This window comes from Choristoneura fumiferana, chromosome 14 (genome assembly GCF_025370935.1).
Source record: "Choristoneura fumiferana chromosome 14, NRCan_CFum_1, whole genome shotgun sequence".
NCBI lineage: Eukaryota > Metazoa > Arthropoda > Insecta > Lepidoptera > Tortricidae > Choristoneura > Choristoneura fumiferana.
In genome coordinates this window covers 13931419-13951237 of record NC_133485.1, presented here as the reverse complement: position 1 = coordinate 13951237, position 19819 = coordinate 13931419, and the positions used below count along the sequence as shown (strand labels likewise).

General features: G+C 38.3%; 2 protein-coding genes across 2 annotated transcripts in view; one reads left to right on the top strand and one right to left on the bottom strand.

The window, feature by feature from the left end:
* Window positions 1-2966, bottom strand: part of LOC141434687 (uncharacterized) — a gene marked incomplete at its 3' end in the record, with an annotated part of 39813 nt that extends 36847 nt beyond the window's left edge. The window contains 2 exon segments of the mRNA XM_074097120.1: window positions 661-745; window positions 2853-2966. Coding sequence (XP_073953221.1) covers window positions 661-739 — 79 coding nt within the window.
* A 1667-nt stretch (window positions 2967-4633) lies between these two features.
* casp (Fas associated factor casp) overlaps window positions 4634-19819 on the top strand; it is an 18622-nt gene continuing 3436 nt past the window's right edge. The window contains exons 1-14 of the mRNA XM_074097894.1: window positions 4634-4763; window positions 5197-5265; window positions 7086-7209; window positions 7809-7931; window positions 9402-9573; window positions 9832-9976; window positions 10659-10784; window positions 11920-12046; window positions 12779-12924; window positions 13820-13974; window positions 17194-17330; window positions 17723-17885; window positions 18923-19019; window positions 19654-19794. Coding sequence (XP_073953995.1) covers window positions 4725-4763; window positions 5197-5265; window positions 7086-7209; window positions 7809-7931; window positions 9402-9573; window positions 9832-9976; window positions 10659-10784; window positions 11920-12046; window positions 12779-12924; window positions 13820-13974; window positions 17194-17330; window positions 17723-17885; window positions 18923-19019; window positions 19654-19794 — 1764 coding nt within the window. The 5' untranslated portion in view covers window positions 4634-4724. The remainder of the gene's footprint in view (window positions 4764-5196; window positions 5266-7085; window positions 7210-7808; window positions 7932-9401; window positions 9574-9831; window positions 9977-10658; window positions 10785-11919; window positions 12047-12778; window positions 12925-13819; window positions 13975-17193; window positions 17331-17722; window positions 17886-18922; window positions 19020-19653; window positions 19795-19819) is intronic.

Here is a 19819-nt window from a genome sequence, read left to right as displayed (position 1 = left end):
AAAGAAAAAGTACTTTTTTCAATATTTTCTGATGAACGATAATCTATCTGACCGACTAAACTATTATTTTCATCAGTAATCTATCTAATTAAATCAATAGCAAAGCTTTGAAGCTGTTATCTACTTATTAGTCGTTCCAGCCGGACAGGGTAGGGTAGCTAGAAGTGCTTGGCAGTGTGCGAGGCAAACCACCAATAAGATCCAGCTATCGTATTGGTGGATTTCTATACTAGCCCACTACTTAGCTACTCGCACAGCTCTGTACCCTTAGTGTAAGTTTTCGGTTACAAAATACGTCTCGATCGCGTTCGCGTTAAAATCTCAATTTGTATGGAAACACGAACTTCGCAAACGTTCCGCTAGAGGCGCTGTTCGTGTTTCCATACAAATTGAGATTTTAACGCGAACAAAAAAAATCTTACAATATGGTTGATGAAATGAAGACCTATAACCTAGTCATAAAAGCTTGCAAAAGTTAATAAGTTATGTTTGTGCACATTTGTCATGTTGTTTGTTACCCTTCACGAAACACAATGTTACCCCTTTTAAGGTAATTACCCCATTATATCGTTTTTAAAGAACAATCAGAAAACGTCCGTAATAATTTCTGTAGTGTTGACGGTTATGACAGTTCTTAATCTGAAGTATTAAAAAACTCACCCTGATCCAGAGTGAGAGTCTGTACCATCACCACGAGACCAACAAACATGAAGATCCTCACACCCATGGCTGAAGCCATGATTACCTGTTGAAGAAAACTAGGGGTAAAAATGATACAAATAATCAAAGTATATGAATAAGCAGGACCTGTGTTAACCAATTTAGTCTGCATTACCTCAGTAGTGTTATTTTCAACCCAATGCAATGCAATGTGTCTTTTCTCGCAGTAATAGTATAGAGCTTTTTCATTCCATTAAACGCTCCGATGCAGCGCCGGCGCTAGCTCTTGATTAAGGTAGAGCGAGATTTTCTATACCGCTTCCGCGCCTCTCAAAAGGCGCCATCAAACTTTTTTTTGCACTGGAAACTGCAAAATGGCTCTTGCTCTACCCCTGATAGGTTAGTTACTACAAAATTAGAAAAGCGAAGTTCACATCATACCGTTCATCTTACTCTCGTTTTCAACAATATAAGCGTGACGGCAAGACACGAAGTTCGAATTTTGCACTTCGTAGTAAAGGGCCAGGGTTAACTATTCATACCTGTGCCGAACACAACTGAAATCTACATAATCTACATCTTCACAGATGCAAACTTGAATGCAATGCAATGGAGGAACAGAAAGGTTGTTTTTCTCGCAAGTGTGTAGGAAAACGTCGTATGAAACGCGTGAGTATCAGGTAATCATCACACTCTTCGCCTGAAGTCTTCGTTTTCGACCCAAGCTCGAGCTAACATAAACTTACTGAAATCATAATTAAATGCGCTTACACACCTCGAATTTTTAAGGTACAGTCGACTAAATACTTGTGAGCAAAAATTTTATCAAAAATATCTGAACACGACTCTATTGATAACGGCATATAAGCGCGTTCAGATATTTATTAACTCGACTGTACAGTGCATGGGCTTAGAATATATATTTACGAGACATACATTAAATGAGCTAAAGACGCCAACATTAAACATTAATTATGCTTGAAAAATAAAAAAACACTCTCCAAGAAATTTATGTGACCGTAAGTAAGTTCATTGGCTTTGTAATCTAGTATCTACGCTGTTTGAATGCCTACTGACCTTAGCAAACTGTAAACTGAACTGTTAAAAATAATCAAGCCGTTATCAAATTAACTTATTTTACTATCGTAAAATATTCTCTATCCTGGTTGCCACTGCCTTCTACAAAAATTGAAAGATATTTCCTTAAACCGTCTATTATAATACGTAATAATATAAATACTTATAATGATGATACCTGTTAATTTGGTTTACAATTTTTACTAAATGGGTGATAAATTGATACCTGAAATTGGGGTATTATGTTCAGATACAATTTATAATTAGAAATTATCTACATTAGTAAATAGAATAACGAAATTTGCGTTTAAAGAACTTATAAGTTCAAGATGACTGATCCGAAACTCTGCAGCACCTTCCTTTACGCATGCATGCTACTCCCTTCAATGCAAATTTATTTCTTCCGTCATATTGAAACAATAAAAAAAATATTTTTTACAGTTATCTCAGTTCTACGAATACAAGGATACCTGAAGGTTATTTTTAAATATTTTTATAATAAAATTCCAAAAAATATTACAAATGAAACGGATACAAAATTCAGATCTATTGTCAAGAAGACATTAATATCTAAGGCGTATTATAAAGTTAATGATTATATCTGGACAGGGATATCTATTTGGAAATAATTCCGATCCGCATTAGCGATCCCTTCAAATAGCGAACCTACTGTGTTAAAAATAAAGTTGTGTAAAATACTTGTGATGTATATGTAGATATCATTTAATAATATTGTAAGTAAATCTGTTTAAAAATATATATATTACCTCGTTGAGTTTCTTGCCGGATTCTTCTCAACTGGGGTTTTTCCGAACCGGTGGTAGATTTTTTTTGACATTCATTAGTGCTTGTTTTATACCTAGCCTAAATTGAATAAAGATATTTTGACTTTGATTTTCATTTATTTTTTTCTGCAATAAAAGAAAATTCAATATGCGTTTTCAAGGTAAATAAACAGAAAAAAATACGCACCTTGGTAGGTAGTAGGCATAAATTGACCATTTTTTTTGTTAGAACAATCTATCTACATATTTTATATCTACTTTTTTTAATTTATAAAACCTAAGGAATAACATGTATTTTAACATTTACAGACAGTCACAAGTGCAACTTACCCAATTAAAAAAAAGCGGGCACACTTTTCCCGCGCAATGTTCACAAGACTCTCATGGACGCGGCGCGTACGCAACCGGCGCTTTGCGACTGACCACTGACATAAACAGCAACAGCTGGGTTATTATTGGTTCGCACTCATTTGGGATCACTAACCGAGTGCAGAAAGGATGATTATGTCTTTCTAGCTTGTGAAGCCATCTCCTTGGTATTAATGCTCATAGCAATCTTTTTTTGTTATTATACTTAAGAGGGAGGCAAACGAGCAAGCGACTCATCTGATGGGAAATGACCACCACTGCCCATCTTGATTGTAAACGATATAATTTGCATGAAGTTGTAGGTTACTGTACATGGGGCGGCTTAATCGGTAGGTATTGCACGCGGGCGTTCAAACTGTATCCGTTAATTTCGCAGCTAACGTTTGGCAACCCGATTCATTTCGCAACTTTTCATTTCGCAAAGTCTAAAACTGTAAATATTACAGGATCAGGATTTATTTCAGAGCCATCGTGTAGCTAACCCTTTAGGTTGTTAGGTTAGTTTTATAAAAATCCTGAAATATTTACAGTCAGAAATATTAAACAGCTGCAAAATTATTCTGGTTGCCAAACGTTAGTTGCCAAACAGCTAGCAGCGCGGGCCTGTTCAAAGAGAGGTTTTTAGGGTTCTGGAGCCAAAATGGCAAAAACGGAACCCTTATAGTCTCGCCATGTCTGTCTGCCTGTCTGTCTGTCCGTCCGCGGCTTTGCTCAGGGACTATCAATGCTAGAAAGCTGTAATTGGCCAGGATAGTACCGGGATGGAAATACCGACCCTGTTTTTCGTGTACACGCCCATAGAAGCTCCTGTCAGTTTCTATGGGCGTCTATACAAAAAACAGGACCGTATTTCCACGTCGGCCGGTCCGGGAAAGAGTGTCACCCAAAATAATGTCAATGTTATGTACCTACGGTAGTATTATGTCTAAAGTAAAACTATGATAGAAATGTCAACTGATCAGAATAAAATTAAATGAGAATAATAATAATTAAATAATTGTATTTCCGTTACAGAATAAAACACATTTCTGTCAACCATTGTTTCAATTCTTGTCTAAATTTGAAAATCGGGGTAAAGGTTTTTCGACATTCGTAGGTGCTTGTTCTAGGCCAAATTGAATAAAAACAATTTGAGTGGATGTCTTCGAACTAGAAGGTGATGACGCTGGTGTCATAAAACTAGCATCTCTGTAATTATCAATAGGTACTAGATACTTATTCTTGAGCTCCTCACAATAATGTTAATCGTTATAAAATCGTTACAATAAGTTTCACATTTTTAATTTAACTTACGAGAACTTTCTAAACAACCAGAGATAAATATTTCTGGTTCATCCATTTGTTGCGAGCTGCTGGTAACTAACATTAATAATAAATTATAACTTACCACAAAGATTTAATTAACCAAGTCAAAATAAAATTAGTTACAAACTTTGTTTTATGCTCAAAAATCACAAAAGAACTTTTTTCACCAATTATGAATTTGAACATGGCGCGCAAAATTACGTCGTAAGTTGCCAGTGTTAAATAAATGTATAATATTTTTTCGTATATATTGATATTTATTAAAACAATACTAATGTGATGTAAGTAATCGATTATTTTCAGTTATTTAAACCAGTTTGTATTAATATGCAATGACCAATCAAATTAAAATTTAGTTGTACATGTATTTGAATGCTGTGTCTATGATTTTGCAAGTCGTCATTTTTTTAATGACCAAGCAACATGGTTCTATATTGGCTATGTCGTTGTTTTTTTTTTTACTTTTGATTGAGTGATTTGTCTGCAATCGTAAATGTCATAGCATTTTTGTGCTCATATTATACCAGAATGGCAGAAAATAGAGAAGAAATTTTGGCAAACTTTCAGGTAAATACAACTACATTTTAAAACCCACGAAATAAAAACCTTCTTTCTGTTAATTATTAACGTTTTGTTCAGGTTATGTGATCAACAACAACAGTGACTGTGAATTCTTCTGTATCTCTTTGTACTTTACGCATTTCTCAATATTTTTCCATTAAAATTATAAAATCAGGAATGTGATTTAGCTGTGTCTCAATTGGACATATTTGGTTATAAAGTTGCATGATGTCTGCGGAGTAATTCTATTTCTTGTGGTATTCTGTTATCTTTGCGTAAAAACCTATTGGTGATGAACTGGACAAGGTTGACTTGATCGAAACTGCGTATCATAATTGTTGTTAGCATATTGCAGAGGAAATATGTCATTTTCTGTGTTTCCTATAACCTTCCTTTGTCTTCTTTGTTTTGTGTAAGTAAACATGTCTCTTTATTGCAGAGCATAACTGCAATAGAAGATGTTGCTGAAGCAATTTTTCACTTAGAGGAGACAAACTGGGACTTGCTTGTAAGTATACCATTGTTTTTAAGTTCATTATCGTGTTTGCGTTAGTTCAAGTTGAAAGTTGTATGTGGTATGTTTTTCTACAATATCAAAATAAATAAAAAACTGTCAGTTAGCCTAATACTAGGTGTTCGTAAGATTAGATTTAATCATACAAGATATTTTAATGCTATTTAGGGGCTGTTTCACCATCCATTGATTAGTGTTAACTGGCGGTTAGGTGTGATGCCGTCTCTATTTGTTTTGTTCCAATAGACGGAGACGGCATCACATTTAACCGTCGGTTAACACTAACCAATGGATAGTGAAACAGCCCCTTAGCCTATTATCTATCAAATGCAGTCTCTCAGGGCCGTCTTTCACCTATTAGAGGCACTAGGCACAACATGCTGCATTCCGTAAGCCTGACTTTCAGGCAAGAGTGGAGTAGCTATCGGTTATCATTTGGTAATGGAGTAGGGTCTAGGGGGCCCCAATGGCACATGCCCTGTGGGGAAGAGATTCCTGACCATATTATTTATGCGTGTGTTGTCATAAAAACCTTTCAAGAAAAGGATAAAATTGAAGAAATAGCTTACTCAAAGAATGGAAATGAAAAAATTACTAAGAAATGTTGAAACAATGACTAACTAACAAACATGTTTGACATGGTCACAAATAGCATCATTAACTTGTATCATTAATATACAACTCCATTACTGCTTAATTCATTTATTTGGTTATAAGGCAATTAAATATACATTATTATTGTCCAGATAAAGTCACATTTTTTGACACATTAGTGCCAAGTACCTGACAAGAAGGTTTTGTGTTCATAGTCAGTTATGAACATAGCCATTGTAATAATGATTTTTTTTGCAGCCAAGAATTTTCAGTTTTGCTTAATTCTTTGAATTTTTTTTTACTTCACATAGTACAGTCACCAGCATCAATATCTGACACAACAAGCATGCATAAATATCTGATACAACTCTATTTCTAGGGCTGGAGGGACATGTCAGATATTTTTGCACGCTCCACTGTGGCAGATATTAATGCTGGTGATTGTACATTTGGCAGTTATTTAAAATTGCTACTACACATAGTACATTTGGCAGTTATTTCAAATGTTTTCTTCACATAGTACCTACATTTGGCAGTTATTTAAAATTTATTCTCCACATAGTACCTACATTTGGCAGTTATTTAAAATTTGTACTCCACTTAGTTCAGTCATTCTAACAATTTATTTGTACTTTATAAAGCATGCCAAGGCTTATGAGGTATTCTTATGGAAATTTAGTCTATTTTGATACTATGAAAAGGCCCTTATTTCTGAGTTTTTGTTGCTATTGTGTCATGTTGCTGGAGTATATCTCCCAATTCAATGTTCTGTTGAGTGTGGATGTCCTGTAGTACTTTCCATTGAAAAGTCAACTTTTCTTTATCAACATTATGTTTCAAATTCAAATATATAAAAATAACATGGGTTTTATAGTTCTATGTGGTCAACCTCTTTCATTTGTCATCTCATTTACAAGTCTTTGATTAAATATTGTAAGTTATTAAGACAGTTGTCTTGTTGAAACAGTATTGTTAGAACAAGACAACTGTTCCTTTCTTAGGTCTCCTCTCTCCTGTCTTTTCCTCCCCAAAAACCAAAATTGCATGAACTAAACAGTCTGCTCATATGTGTAATGTCTCTACATCAACATTGACAACATACATCTTGCTAAAACCCCAAGGATAAAGACCATTAATAAAAAAAAAACTGTTACTTTGACTGCAATACAGATTCCAGCAGAGAAACTTTATTCTACATTCAAAATTGTTTCTTATTTCAGTCGGCCATCAACAGAGTGATGCCGCAGGACCGGTCCACCGTACAAGCCAGCGATACCAATGATGTAGATGTTGAAATGATAGATGATGATATTTCTGTGATAACACCAAAAACGCGTCCACCTGGTGAGCATATAACCCATAAACATTGAACTTTTTAATAAGTCTTACACTAGCTATTATATTGTCTACAAAAAACTTTTCAAGAGAGGATGAGACATATTTAGATTTATCTTTAAAGACCAGAGTGAGCTTTGGTGAAGCTTGTGAAGCCTTACATTTTGGTTACAACGCCTTTTGTATACTTTACTGTTGTATTTTGGTGACAGAACAAGGGTGAGCATGGGTTTGAACTCATGATACCCTGCGTTAGAGGCAGTGGCGTAGCTAGGTGGACAAGGGCCCCAGTGCATAAAGAAAAAATTGGGCCCTTAGCCCCTCTTTCCACGTACATAGCTTGAACTTATATTGGCCTTCAAAATTATAGATAGGAATAAGAATAGGATACAGTAAATTGAACTTATCCATAGTAAGATCAAGGTTCGAACCTGCTCACAAATATTTTTTTCCTCTCTTTTCAAAGCTTAAGTTAGAGCGCTCCTGAGCACCGGGGCCCTGGTGCACTGCACCACCTGACCATACGATAGCTACGCCTCTGATTAGTGGCCAAAGGTCAATCCACTAGCCCACCTTTTTTTTTCATACATAATAATTATTTTTTTCAGATCGGGAAGACAGTAATCAAGCTTCAACCTCATCACCTAGAAATAGTAGTAGTTCAGTAGAGCTACAAGTTCATTGTAATAATAAAATACATGAAATCAAAATGTCTGGAGCTGCCACAGTCAGTAAGTATAACAATTAACTGATAACTATGTTTACAATGCTATACAAATATACTACATTGAACACCAGAAATCAGACAATATCAACTCAAATAACTTCATTGAGTTCCAAATTAAATTTAATGCTACATACAAACATGTTTACTTAAAATAAAATCAGTAATGAGTCATTGATGATCAATTGATCTTTCCAAGTAAGTATTAAGCATTTTGTCCTGCTGAGAACTGAATATTAACTGCATCTTGTTCATAACTAGCATGTTACCCGCGACTTCGTCCGCTTTGAATTCTTTTATCGCTATCCCGCGGGAACTATGCAATTTCCCGGGATAAAAACTATCCTATGTCCTTCCCCGGGACTCAAACTATCTGTACATACCTACCGAATTTCATCTAAATCGGTTCAACGGCTTAGACGTGATGCCTAGTAACAAACAAACAGACTTACAAACTTTCGTATTTATAATATCAGTAGGATAGGTATTTCATCAATCACTTATTTATCAATTAAGAGTTTATACTATGTCTTACTTACCTAGTTCTAAGGCTGCACCAGAGATGTACGAGAAATGTGTTTTTTTTTTTAATGGAAACAGCTTAGCGGGCCAAGGCTAGTTAAATCAAGCATTTCTATTGATTCATAAAAAAAAACACATTTCTCGCAACACATCCTCGCACATCTCTGGTGGAAACAGAGCCTAATGATTGAACTTATATCAATGAACTAAGTTTCTAACTTGATCCTCTGCACCACATGTGGAAGACAGCTTTGCCGAGTCAGATTGGGCTGAAAGACCAAGACTGGGTCCATGACACACAGATTACAGATCCAACTATCGCGAATACCACAAAAAATGCTTTTTCATGCTCTTTCATTCTCAAAGCTAAACTAAATGCTCTGCACACATCTCGTCGCGTCGCGTCTTCTGCGTACAGACTGCAGACTGCGGTGGGCTGGTGCACTGTTGCAGGCGCAAACTAGCAACTGCCTACTGCCTACCCTGCAATTTTTTTCCATTTTTTTTCGAGGCTTAAGTGCATATCGATGGCCACATTAATCAAACACTTCTATTGCGATGTCCAGATTATCTGGCTGCAAAGGAGTGCTTGAGGATGCATCTTCCAATACCGGACAACTCAAAATAATATTCACTGCACCATTGAAAGTACAGGTCCAAATCACTCAAATACCTCTCATGGCTATCCTTAGTCAATACACACTCCACCAAAAAATGTACTAAGTCCTCAATCCTATTACAATCCTTGCACATTGGGGATTGAACATATCTTTTGTTTTTGATATAAAATTGAATGACTCTTGCCACATATCTAAGCACTTATTCTTACCATGCAATTGACCCAATGCACGCCAATGCACATAGATGCACACAATACTCGAAAAGAATTAGACGAAAAAAATGATAAAAATTAAAACAATTGACCCACCATTCATCCTAATCGTTATCCTTCCAGGTGACTTAAAGAAGCGGTTAGAGACAGTATGCGGTGTGCCGGTGTGTCGGCAACAGATATCCGGTCTCGGGGGCTCCAGGGCCACGTCGGGCGCCGCCCTCGGCAGCCTCGGCCTCCAGCCCAACTCGGTCCTGCGGCTAAAGGCTGCTGATGAAATCATGGCAGACGATGAGTAAGTTCATACCTATGTTACTCCACACGTTCATCTATCTATACTGAGCGGCAATAATCTTACCCTCAATTCCTGTATGCAGGAATAGGTAATTTATAATTTTGAAGAGGGCCAAATTTTGTGCCTCTGACTATATATAAGAACTTCATCTAAATCCCATCAGCCATTTTAGCATAAAGAAGTAACAAAACTACACACATAAACTTTCGCATTCTAAAACAGTTTTCTTCACAAACCTAACCTAACTTCCAATTCCAGGATGGCGGAGCGACTGACAGCGACATACGTCCTCCACGTAACTCACGAGGATAAGGACTACACTCTCAAATTTCCCGGCACTAAGACTGTGCAGGAAGTAAAAAATGATATATTCTCCCTTACTGACATTCCTGTCAGACATCAAGTAAGTGTTAATATGCTTTGACTTGCTAGAAAAATCGTGCAAATTGCGTCACATTGCGAGGCCGTAAAGCCAGCGAGTGGTCAATCGAGCGCTGCAATATAATGCAACTTGCACAATTTTTCTTGCAGGTCTAAACAGAGCTTAACTGTTTGTGCCTTCTTTTTAAAAGACTAACCCTGCTTTCGAGTGTGCTTTACGTAATTACAAAATAATAGTCAAAATAGCTGCCAAATGGTCTACATGCGGTATTGAAAATCACTGCCTTGGTTTCTAGCACTACATCTGTATTAAACCCTCATAATGCTGGGAGTAAAGAAATCCTTGTTTATCTCATGTAATACCAATGTTAATGTTACATGTTAAAATAGAAAAAGAACCCTAAAGTTTGCATGGAACTGCGCTTAGCACATGAAGAGTTGAAACGTATGGAGTATGGACTTAGAGCCTAATATGTATAGGTCACAATGCTTAGCAAAGGTTTCTCTAGGCTTCCGATCTGGCACAAATTTAGTTCTGTTTTTAGAATTTGTGCCGAAATCATCCTATTATTATTATTATTTTATTTGTTTTAACCTGTCCTCTCCCAGAGGCACAAATTTGTGTCCAAATTCCTTTGATCCTGTTATCCTGGGAGATGACAGATTAAACACAGTGTTTTAAATGTCATGTTATAATTTTGCAGGCATGGACGGGCTGGCCAAACGTGACGGGCTTGGACGATACGGTGCTGGCGATGGTTGGATTGGATACACCTCAGCACGAGTTGTCTGTCAAACGTGCGCCGGCCAAGCAGAAGGAGTATAAGAGGGTCTGTATATTAAAGTCTGGGGCGTGCAGTGAGGGTAGGCAACGGTACTTTCCCACCCTGCTGCTTAGTGTGGCGGTTGAACGTGGATGCAGCTATTAGCACTGTCTACCCTCATAGCATGCCAATGAAGAAACTAAGAAACTTTTATTCGGAATAGTGACCTAATAGTTATTTATGTGGCTGGTGCATAATGAGAGGCATTAAAGTACGAGTGTGGTAAGGCGAGTTTCATAATAAGATCACACGAGTGTTTTAATGCCTAATTATGTATAGCCGCATACATAACTTTATCTACATGCATATCATAAGTTTTCGGTGTCAGACTTTGACTTGACTTGACTTTGACTTTGCATGCATGTCTACACAATATGTACAGATATGCATTGTTAAAAAAAGTATTACCGATACTTTAATGTAAACATTAAGATGCACTGTACTTTAATGTGAACATTAAGATGCACCCGCAGATACCAGGTTTCTTAATAAAGTCCATTTGATAGTCGTTTCTGAACATATAATAGGGAAGTTATGATATGCATGTAGATAAAAATAATAAAAATAATTACATAAATGACAGACAGACAAAATATGCATAATGCCGGTTCAAGAGCTAGCGCTGGTCTTTCGGCGGGACCGTGAGGCCGTTGCACGCTGCAGTACGACCGGACCGTGTCTAACTGTGAATGCGACCGTTTATGGTCAGAGCTACCAACACAAGCATGACATTGACATTGAATGAAAAGCACTGTTAGACACGGGATCAGCTAGTTATAATGTTCTGTGAGTTTGGCACAGTGGAATGCTTGTGGCCAATTTTTGTGGGTTTTTAGAAAAAAAATCGTACTTACCTATGGCCTCTCAAGCGGTTGTGGACCAAGTTAAAAAAAAATGTTATTGGTAAAATAAATTTTAAGTGAATGGGTCACCGAGGATTTACGGGGATTCATTCAAAAGTTGAAAGCAGGGTATGTTTATAAAATATACACTAGACTAGCCCTTGAATAAAGTTTCAGTTTCGGCCGAAACTGAAGCAAAGTGAAGTTCTGTTACGTTTTCGGGTTCAAATACTAATTTCGGTCGAACACTAGTAAGAATGTAACTGATCTATTATAATTTCCATGTTTTCACCACACAGATAATTGTGGAGAGTTCGGACAGCGAGAACAGTTCGGTGGAGGAGATCGAGGATGGCGCGGACGGGTTCACTTGCGAGGACGACATGTTCGTAGAGCTCGTCAACTCGGAGCGACTACGCCCACTGAGTGAGTGTACTTCAATTAGAACACCTTAAGGGCCTACGCTAGCTTGCGCGGGTGCACGGAGCGGAAAAAAATAATTCTCGTATCGCAGATCCTCGCCAATCCATACTAATGTACCAAAAAAAAATACTTATAATTACTCCTCCACCTCCACGCTGTAAGAACACACACAAATCACACATACCCCAAAATCGCCACCACCACACAACACTCGTTTCGAATTCAACCAGAGTTCATCTTCAGAGGAACACAAATGTTCACCACACTACCATATGGTAGATGTCTAATAGCCAAACTAATATCTTAATCGCAACTGCAATAAAGCAAATCATTTTTATTTTTAAGGTAAATTTATATATAACATTTAGAGACGTGCCGACTATCCGACCACTATAGTAGTCGGCGACTATTCAGCAAAGAGCGCCGACTATCCGGCTTCTTATTTCGTATATATTTCTCAATAAAATGTATGTAGTAAATTTATTTCTTGCTGCAATACACGAGACTATCTTTAACATGATTACTTAAAAATACCGCTCTGACCCGTACAAATGCAAAAATCATTGGGAAATAAACAAAACAAACAGGATCCGACACGAACGAAACGTCACGGAAATCCCCGAAACCGTGATCGCTTTGGCCGACTAGTTGGCCGATTAGTCGGCTTCTTTACAACCGACTAATCGGCTAGTCGTATAGTCGGCCAAAGTCATCTCATAATATTATTTCTCGTAGTGTCAGAGCATGTGGAAGACGAGGCGCTGGGCTGTATAGAGTTTGCGGAACGTTTCCGCGCGCGCTACGGCCCCAACACGCCGCAGTTCTTCGAAGGGACCCTGCAGGATGCCATCAAGGAGTCCTGCCTACAGCCCGCCCGAGAGGTAAATTCTTCGTCTCCTGCCACAGTTCAGCCAGCATACAAAAATATCTGACACGTAATATACTACGTCAGATACTTATTCACGGTTTGTTGTGTCAGATATTGGTGCTAGTGACTGTATGTCCCACTACTGAGTGCAGGTGTCCTCTTGGAATTAGAGAGCTCGAGTCATAGTTCCCACGCAGGGCCAGTGCGGATCGGGAACTTTACTCAAACCATTGAATAGTAAATTTCTAATGTAATTTTGTGCAAAAAAGAAACATTTTTACCATTCTGATCGGAGAAGAATCTTGAAATATCATTTTTTTTTTATGTGACAATTTTCACCAATTGACCAAATGTTGGGTTTATTAAGGTCACAGCTCATTATAGCCCCCCGGCTCCCGACCCGCACCGCCTCGCCTCGAGCGGTTAGTATTCTTCATATGGATTTGTATGGGTATGCGCTCACTACATCAACTCCGCAGCGTCACCGGATCGCCTCACTCGCGAGGTTGCCACGCCGGACGGCGAATGGACCACTGGTGACAGCCCGCTGCTCGCAGCCATAGTGACTACTAGGAAATTAGTGGATCACGCGAGGAGTGGTCCTTGTCAGTCGACAACGAGTGGACGCCGAAAGTCGAGGCGGTGCTGGTCGGGTGCCGGGTGGTTCTAATGAGCTGTGACCTTAGAATCATGTCATTTGGCACGGTTTTGTTTAGTGCAAAGTCAATGAAGACCAATATATTTTTAAGGAAATCCTACGCGAATTTAGTAAAATCTCTGAATTCCAAATCTCTGGTTTACGAGTGCGAAGCCGCAGGTAAACACTAGTTTTTAATTAGAAAGAAAGAAAGAAAAACATTTATTCGTGACATTTTCTACAAATTTAATTAGCAAATTTTTGTCCGCAGAGAAAACTCCTTGGCGTATACTTACATCATGAGCAGTCGGTGTTAGCGAACGTGTTTTGCGCTCAACTGCTGGGCTGCGAAACTGTACTGCACACACTGAATCACAACTTCATCCTATATGGATGGGATCTCACGGATCCTAACAATAACAACATGTAAGTACCTACCATAGCCAACAAGATGGACAGATGACCTCCTCTCCCAGAGGCAAAAATTTGTGCCCAAATTCCTTTGATCCTGTTATCCTGGAAGATGGCAGATTAAAACCGCAGGTTCCACGGTGGATGCAGGCCGCTTTCAACCGAAACGACTGGAGGTATACTGAGCAAATAGTTAAAACATAGATCATACTCCTCAAGCTGAACCACATTAGTTCAGCGACTTTTTCAATGGAAAAAATCAAATTGTGTAAACAAAGCATTTTTTCACGATTACTCCGTAGTTACTTACATTTGAACGCCAATCCCGATCATATTCACATCTCAATGAGCTCACCACTGTTTTTAACAATCATTTTATCATTAAATTAATCGTGTAAATATGTTTATTATAGAATTAATTGAAGACGAAAATCCGTTAATTTGTCAATTGACATGATAATTTTTTCCTCACCGAAGTTGGTCTATGGTCGGTCTAGTCTCTGAAATTTAGTGCTGTGCCAAAAAAAATTAATTATTGACTGAACCAACCTTACCTACCGATAATTATGGCTGGCTCTGCAAATTAATTATTAAATATATTATATAAATATAATATAAATTGTAGATATTAATTATTTGTGTTAAGTTACACTATTTAATGAAGGTTTTATAATGTTTCTAATTCTATCCTACTATCCTACTAATCCTACTAATATTATAAATGTGAAAAGTTTGTGAGTGAGTGAGTGAATATGTTTGTTACTTCTTCACCCTGGTAAACGGCGGGACGGATTTGATGTAATTTGGCGAAAAGTTAGATAACCTGGATTACAACATAGGATACTTTTATCCCGATATTCCCATGGGATAGGGATAAAATCTTGAAGTAACAACCGCTCAGCTTTGTCATGAAAATTGGTATGGAGATAGTTTGACATCTGGAATAAAACATAGCCTACTTTTTTATTTCGATATTCCCACGAGATAGGGGATAAAATTTCGAACTAATAACCGCTGGGCTTAGAGTCATAAATTTACCATGATTGTTTTTAATGTAATGTCAATGAAACAACGATTTAATTTCGGAATTCCCACGCAATTTTTAAAAATCCCGGTATTTCAGCTGCTGGACCTAATGATTTACGTGTGCGAAGCCGTGGGTAAAACACTAGTTGGACGATAAAAGAAAGTATTATAGTAGAAATTATGTAGATTTCTATTTACTAGTATCAATTTACTGTGGAGTCCATTGTTGACAAAAAATCATTTTGAATCACTTCCCTGTGTCTACTCTCATTTCCCTGTCTTATCTGTAATTTAAAAATGCCTCTTCTAAATTATATCGAAAATACAAACTGAGACATGGATGCACAGAAAAACCAGAAAAGAGACCAGCGCTGGGAATCGAACCTAGGTCCTCAGCAATCCGTACTGCGTACTATAACCCCTACACCACCGTTAGACAGGAGTCAAAATACAAATTTCTCCTATGCGCACACATATCTCAGGTTGCCTTTTCTACTACGCTACTTAAGCAGCAAAAAAATCTTAAAATTAATCCATATTTTCACTGACCCTTTCAATTCTAAAATACTCCATCATAAACCTTGGGGAAAAATATACGTCAAAAATATAAGTGGATATACATGTTTCACCAGTTTAAAAAATTCTACCCTTAAAAGGGGTATAAGGGGAGTGTAAGTTTGTATGAAAAAACCTTAGGTATATATATTGAAGATATACCTAATTCTAAAACTCGTGAAAATGCTATTATATTTATATTTAAAAAGGACATGGAAACATTGTGAATGACTCTTAAACAGGATAAGAGAATACGTGATTCGCCATTTTTAAAAATTAAACTTAGGAAAACATTAAATAATGAAATATGAGTAAATTCAAAATAATTATTTACTGCTGATGAAGTATCTTAAAGAGCTTTCACATCCACAGAGCCAACGTCAGTCAGTCAGTCAGCCAGTCGTCAGTTCAAGTGTCCAATGTCAGTCACCACATTTGTTACACAATTGATTTTTTCCATGAATAGTACCATAGTCAGCGACTTTCCAAAATAATTAGTTTATTTTTATTTTTATTACACTTTTAAGTTTATTTGAAGAAGCAATGTAAAGCAAAATGCTTGATGTTTGTACCGTGACAGGCGACGTCAGTTTCATCATCATCATCATCATCCAGCCTATATACTTCCCACTGCTGGGCACAGGCCTCCTCTCAGAACAAGAGGGCCGTCAGTTTGGTTGTAGGATAATAAAAAGTCTCCATTATTTAAAAAAAATCGCTGAACTAATGTGTTTCAGTTTGACGAGGACGATCTATGTTTTAATTTTTTGCTCGTATTACAGGCCACACCCGGTATGGGGGAGGCCTATGTCTAACATTGGACGTCTAAAGCTCCTGAGAGTTGGGGACGTGCGGCCGGGTTTTTCAGCCGGTGAGAGTCCGGCACTGTTGGGCCCTCCCTTCCGAGTCATCCATAATGGGTCCTAGGACTGCACGCCGCCATCTCCTATAAAGTACCTCATATAAATTTTGAAAACTGAAATGAAGTAAATAATCTTTGGCCCTTAAGGCGACTCAACACAAAAAAGAACAGCGGACGTCCTGCGGCTGACATGATGATGTTGTTGATGGCTTGCCGCAAAGCCGTATCTCCATAGTCTATGGATGATGAAGGCAATGTAGGCAACTGCCCAGCGTGACCTAGGAGCCCCGCGTCCGATTAGAAAAATAAGAATAAAATTAACTTAGATTAAAAGTCTTTCGCATAGAGTTAATCTTCTACCCCCTTATTCATAAACGACAATCAAACCTATTTTAGTTAAAATGCCGCTAAAATTCGTTTGTCCTTATCTGTCACTTCGACATTTGTATTTGTTAGAAAGGGACAAAGCATTTGTTAGTTAACATAGGCTTGTTAAGTTTTATGAATAATGGGGTTAATATATAAAATTCTCGTGTCACAATGTTTGTGACGAAACTCCTCGAAACGGCTTAACCGATTTTTGTTCTTTTTTTGGGTATATTCGGTAGGTCTGAAAATAGGACGTAAACTATTTCTCATACTTCTACGCGGACGGAGTAGCGGGAAACAGCTAGTTTTACAATGTAATATTTTAGAAACATCTATGAGGTGTTAGCTATAATTTTTGTATTATTTATATAGATATATTTGTTACCTACTGTTTGTTTGTAAAACATTTATCGTTTTGTCAGGCTATTGAACTCGGTAGCGGTGGCCCTGGGCCCGGTGGCCAGCATGACGATCCGCAGCATCCCGGTGGAGCGGCTGCCGGCGCTCGTCATCATTATGCGCGTGCGCTCCAACACTGAGATCTACTCCGTCATCAACGGTGAGTCAGACAATTCAATAAAACTAACCTAAACTTAACTTGGCGGCACATTTAGAGGGGCGGCAAAATACCATAAATTTTTCCCAATTCCCGAAGTTCCCAATCCGCACTGGACGCGCGTGGGAACTACGGTCCAAGTGTTCTCATTCTGAGAGGAGGAGGAGCAGTGGGACGTGTATAGATTAGGATGATGATGATAATTCCATAACAAATAAATGTCGCACCTACAATTCGGACCGATTAGAATGAGTACCATAGGGTACTTAGGTAAGAGGGCGGCACAATTTTCTTCTGCCCCGGGCGGCTGACTCCCACGCTACGCCACTGATATTGCATAAGCCATTATCTTATTGAGGAATTGAAAAAAACCTTAGCCTTTATTATTTGCACAGGCAACGTGGGTGTATCAGAACTAGTGGGCGGTCTTGTGGAGGCGTTGGAACGGTTCGCGGCGCAGCGCGACGAGGACGCACGACTCGAGCGCGAGCGGGACGCAAGACAGCGCGTCAAGCTCGAGCAGGACGAGGCTTACCAACAGAGCCTGGAGGCTGATAGGTTAGTATTTCACGTCTCTTTACGGCCTTATCACACTTGCGAGTTACGAGCGTTTACAACTCTGGCGAACTCGTTGCGTGATCGCCTTCATACAAAATACGCTCGCTACTCGCAAGTGTGATAAAGGCCTTATAGGCACTCGTAGACTATAATAAGATACAGGAAATGGCAACGCACTGGGGGGAGGGCAGCAAATTGACGTTTTCTCCCCTGACATCTATAGTAATTTTCGGATAGGATGGGTACGGTGACACTTGCGTTTTTTCCATTCCACGCCATGAACGTTTCAGGCCAATCATTTTGAAAAATATATATACTTGAATCCCGAAAGAACAAAAAAATATCTCTATAGCTTAAAAGATTTCGTAATAATTTTAAACTCGTCAACTTTCATCGCGTAAAACGGAACTCTATTGACTTTGCTAATCGACCGAATCGATTCCACAATCTTGTCAAATCGTTTGACTCGCATCATCTGTCAAATTAGTAAGAGAACGAACGTCCTTATATGCGTCTTTGTATAGAGTGTTTCGTATTGTTTGATGTTTTGAACTGTTACTTTGTTATTACGGTTTTTGTTCATTTTTTTACCATTATTAGTTTTGATATAGTGCCAAAGAAGACCGCATGGTTTGTGAGATCCCGATAGACAAGCAAAAACACTTGCTACGCGGGTGAAGCCGCAGGCAAAAACTAGTTAAGAATATAAACTATCACTAATAAAATAAATTACACACCTTAGCATATTATTTAATCGAGAATCGCAATAAATCGATTCGAATTTACATTGTCACAAAGGTCACAACCCTTTAATTGCTTAATGACATGTTTCACCGTACCCATCCTACCCGAAAAGTACTATAAGCTTTAGCAATTTTAGTACTAAGGATTTAATTGTTGCTCTTATTTACCTCTTAGCAGTTTTTTTTTTTTACTTGATACCTATTGTGTGAGACGCCTCAAAAAAAAACACGTCGAAATGAGAATGTGTGTGTGATATTTAACTTAACATATTGCGTCATCTCAATCAATTACAGGGCTAAAGAGCTAATAAAGAGGCAACAGGAGCTCAAAAAGAATCAAGAGTTGGAAAGAGCGGAATCGGAAAGACAACTCGAAGAGGCGAAGAAAGCGGTAAGCTCAACAAGTAATAACAGTACATTATTGTGTCTTGAGGGCGGTAAATAAGCAATTACAAACAAGAGTCTAGTATAAGTCCGAAGTCGAAGTTTAATGAGTCGATGTACGCAATTCCAGTATCGCCCGTGCGACAAATAATGTTTTTCATCACATTTGTGAGTAAAATTGACTTAAGTTTTTCACCTATAGTCGAGATATGTGAAGTGTAAAGGTCCGTTTATATCTAGACATTGAGCGTGCCAGACACGTGCCGTGGCAGAAAAAATAATAATCTTCTATACAGTGTCTATTTACGTATTTATATCTATCTTTACACGGCCGCGCAGACAGGTCCGTTTATATCTAGACATTGAGCGTGCCAGACACGTGCCGTGGCAGAAAAAATAATAATCTTCTATACAGTGTCTATTTACGTATTTATATCTATCGTTACACGGCCGCGCAGACGCCGGCAGACACTTAATATAATTAATATTATTTTGCCTGCCATGGCACGTGTCTGGCACGCTCAATGCCTGTAGGTATAAACGGACCTTCACACCTATAAAGCAAACATGTTACTAACTATCTATGGACCCTGGTCTGCAATAAACGTTTATTATTATTATTCATCGTTATGCATTCTCAGTCGGAACGCGCTCGCGCACAAGCCCGAGTGCCGGCGGAACCAGCCGAAGGTGCTGCCGAGGTGTCCCGGATCAGGGTTCGCCTGCCGCCCCCGCACGACGACAGTCTCGAGCGACGCTTCCACGCCGATGATACGCTCACGGTACGTCAAATATTAATTGTTTTTA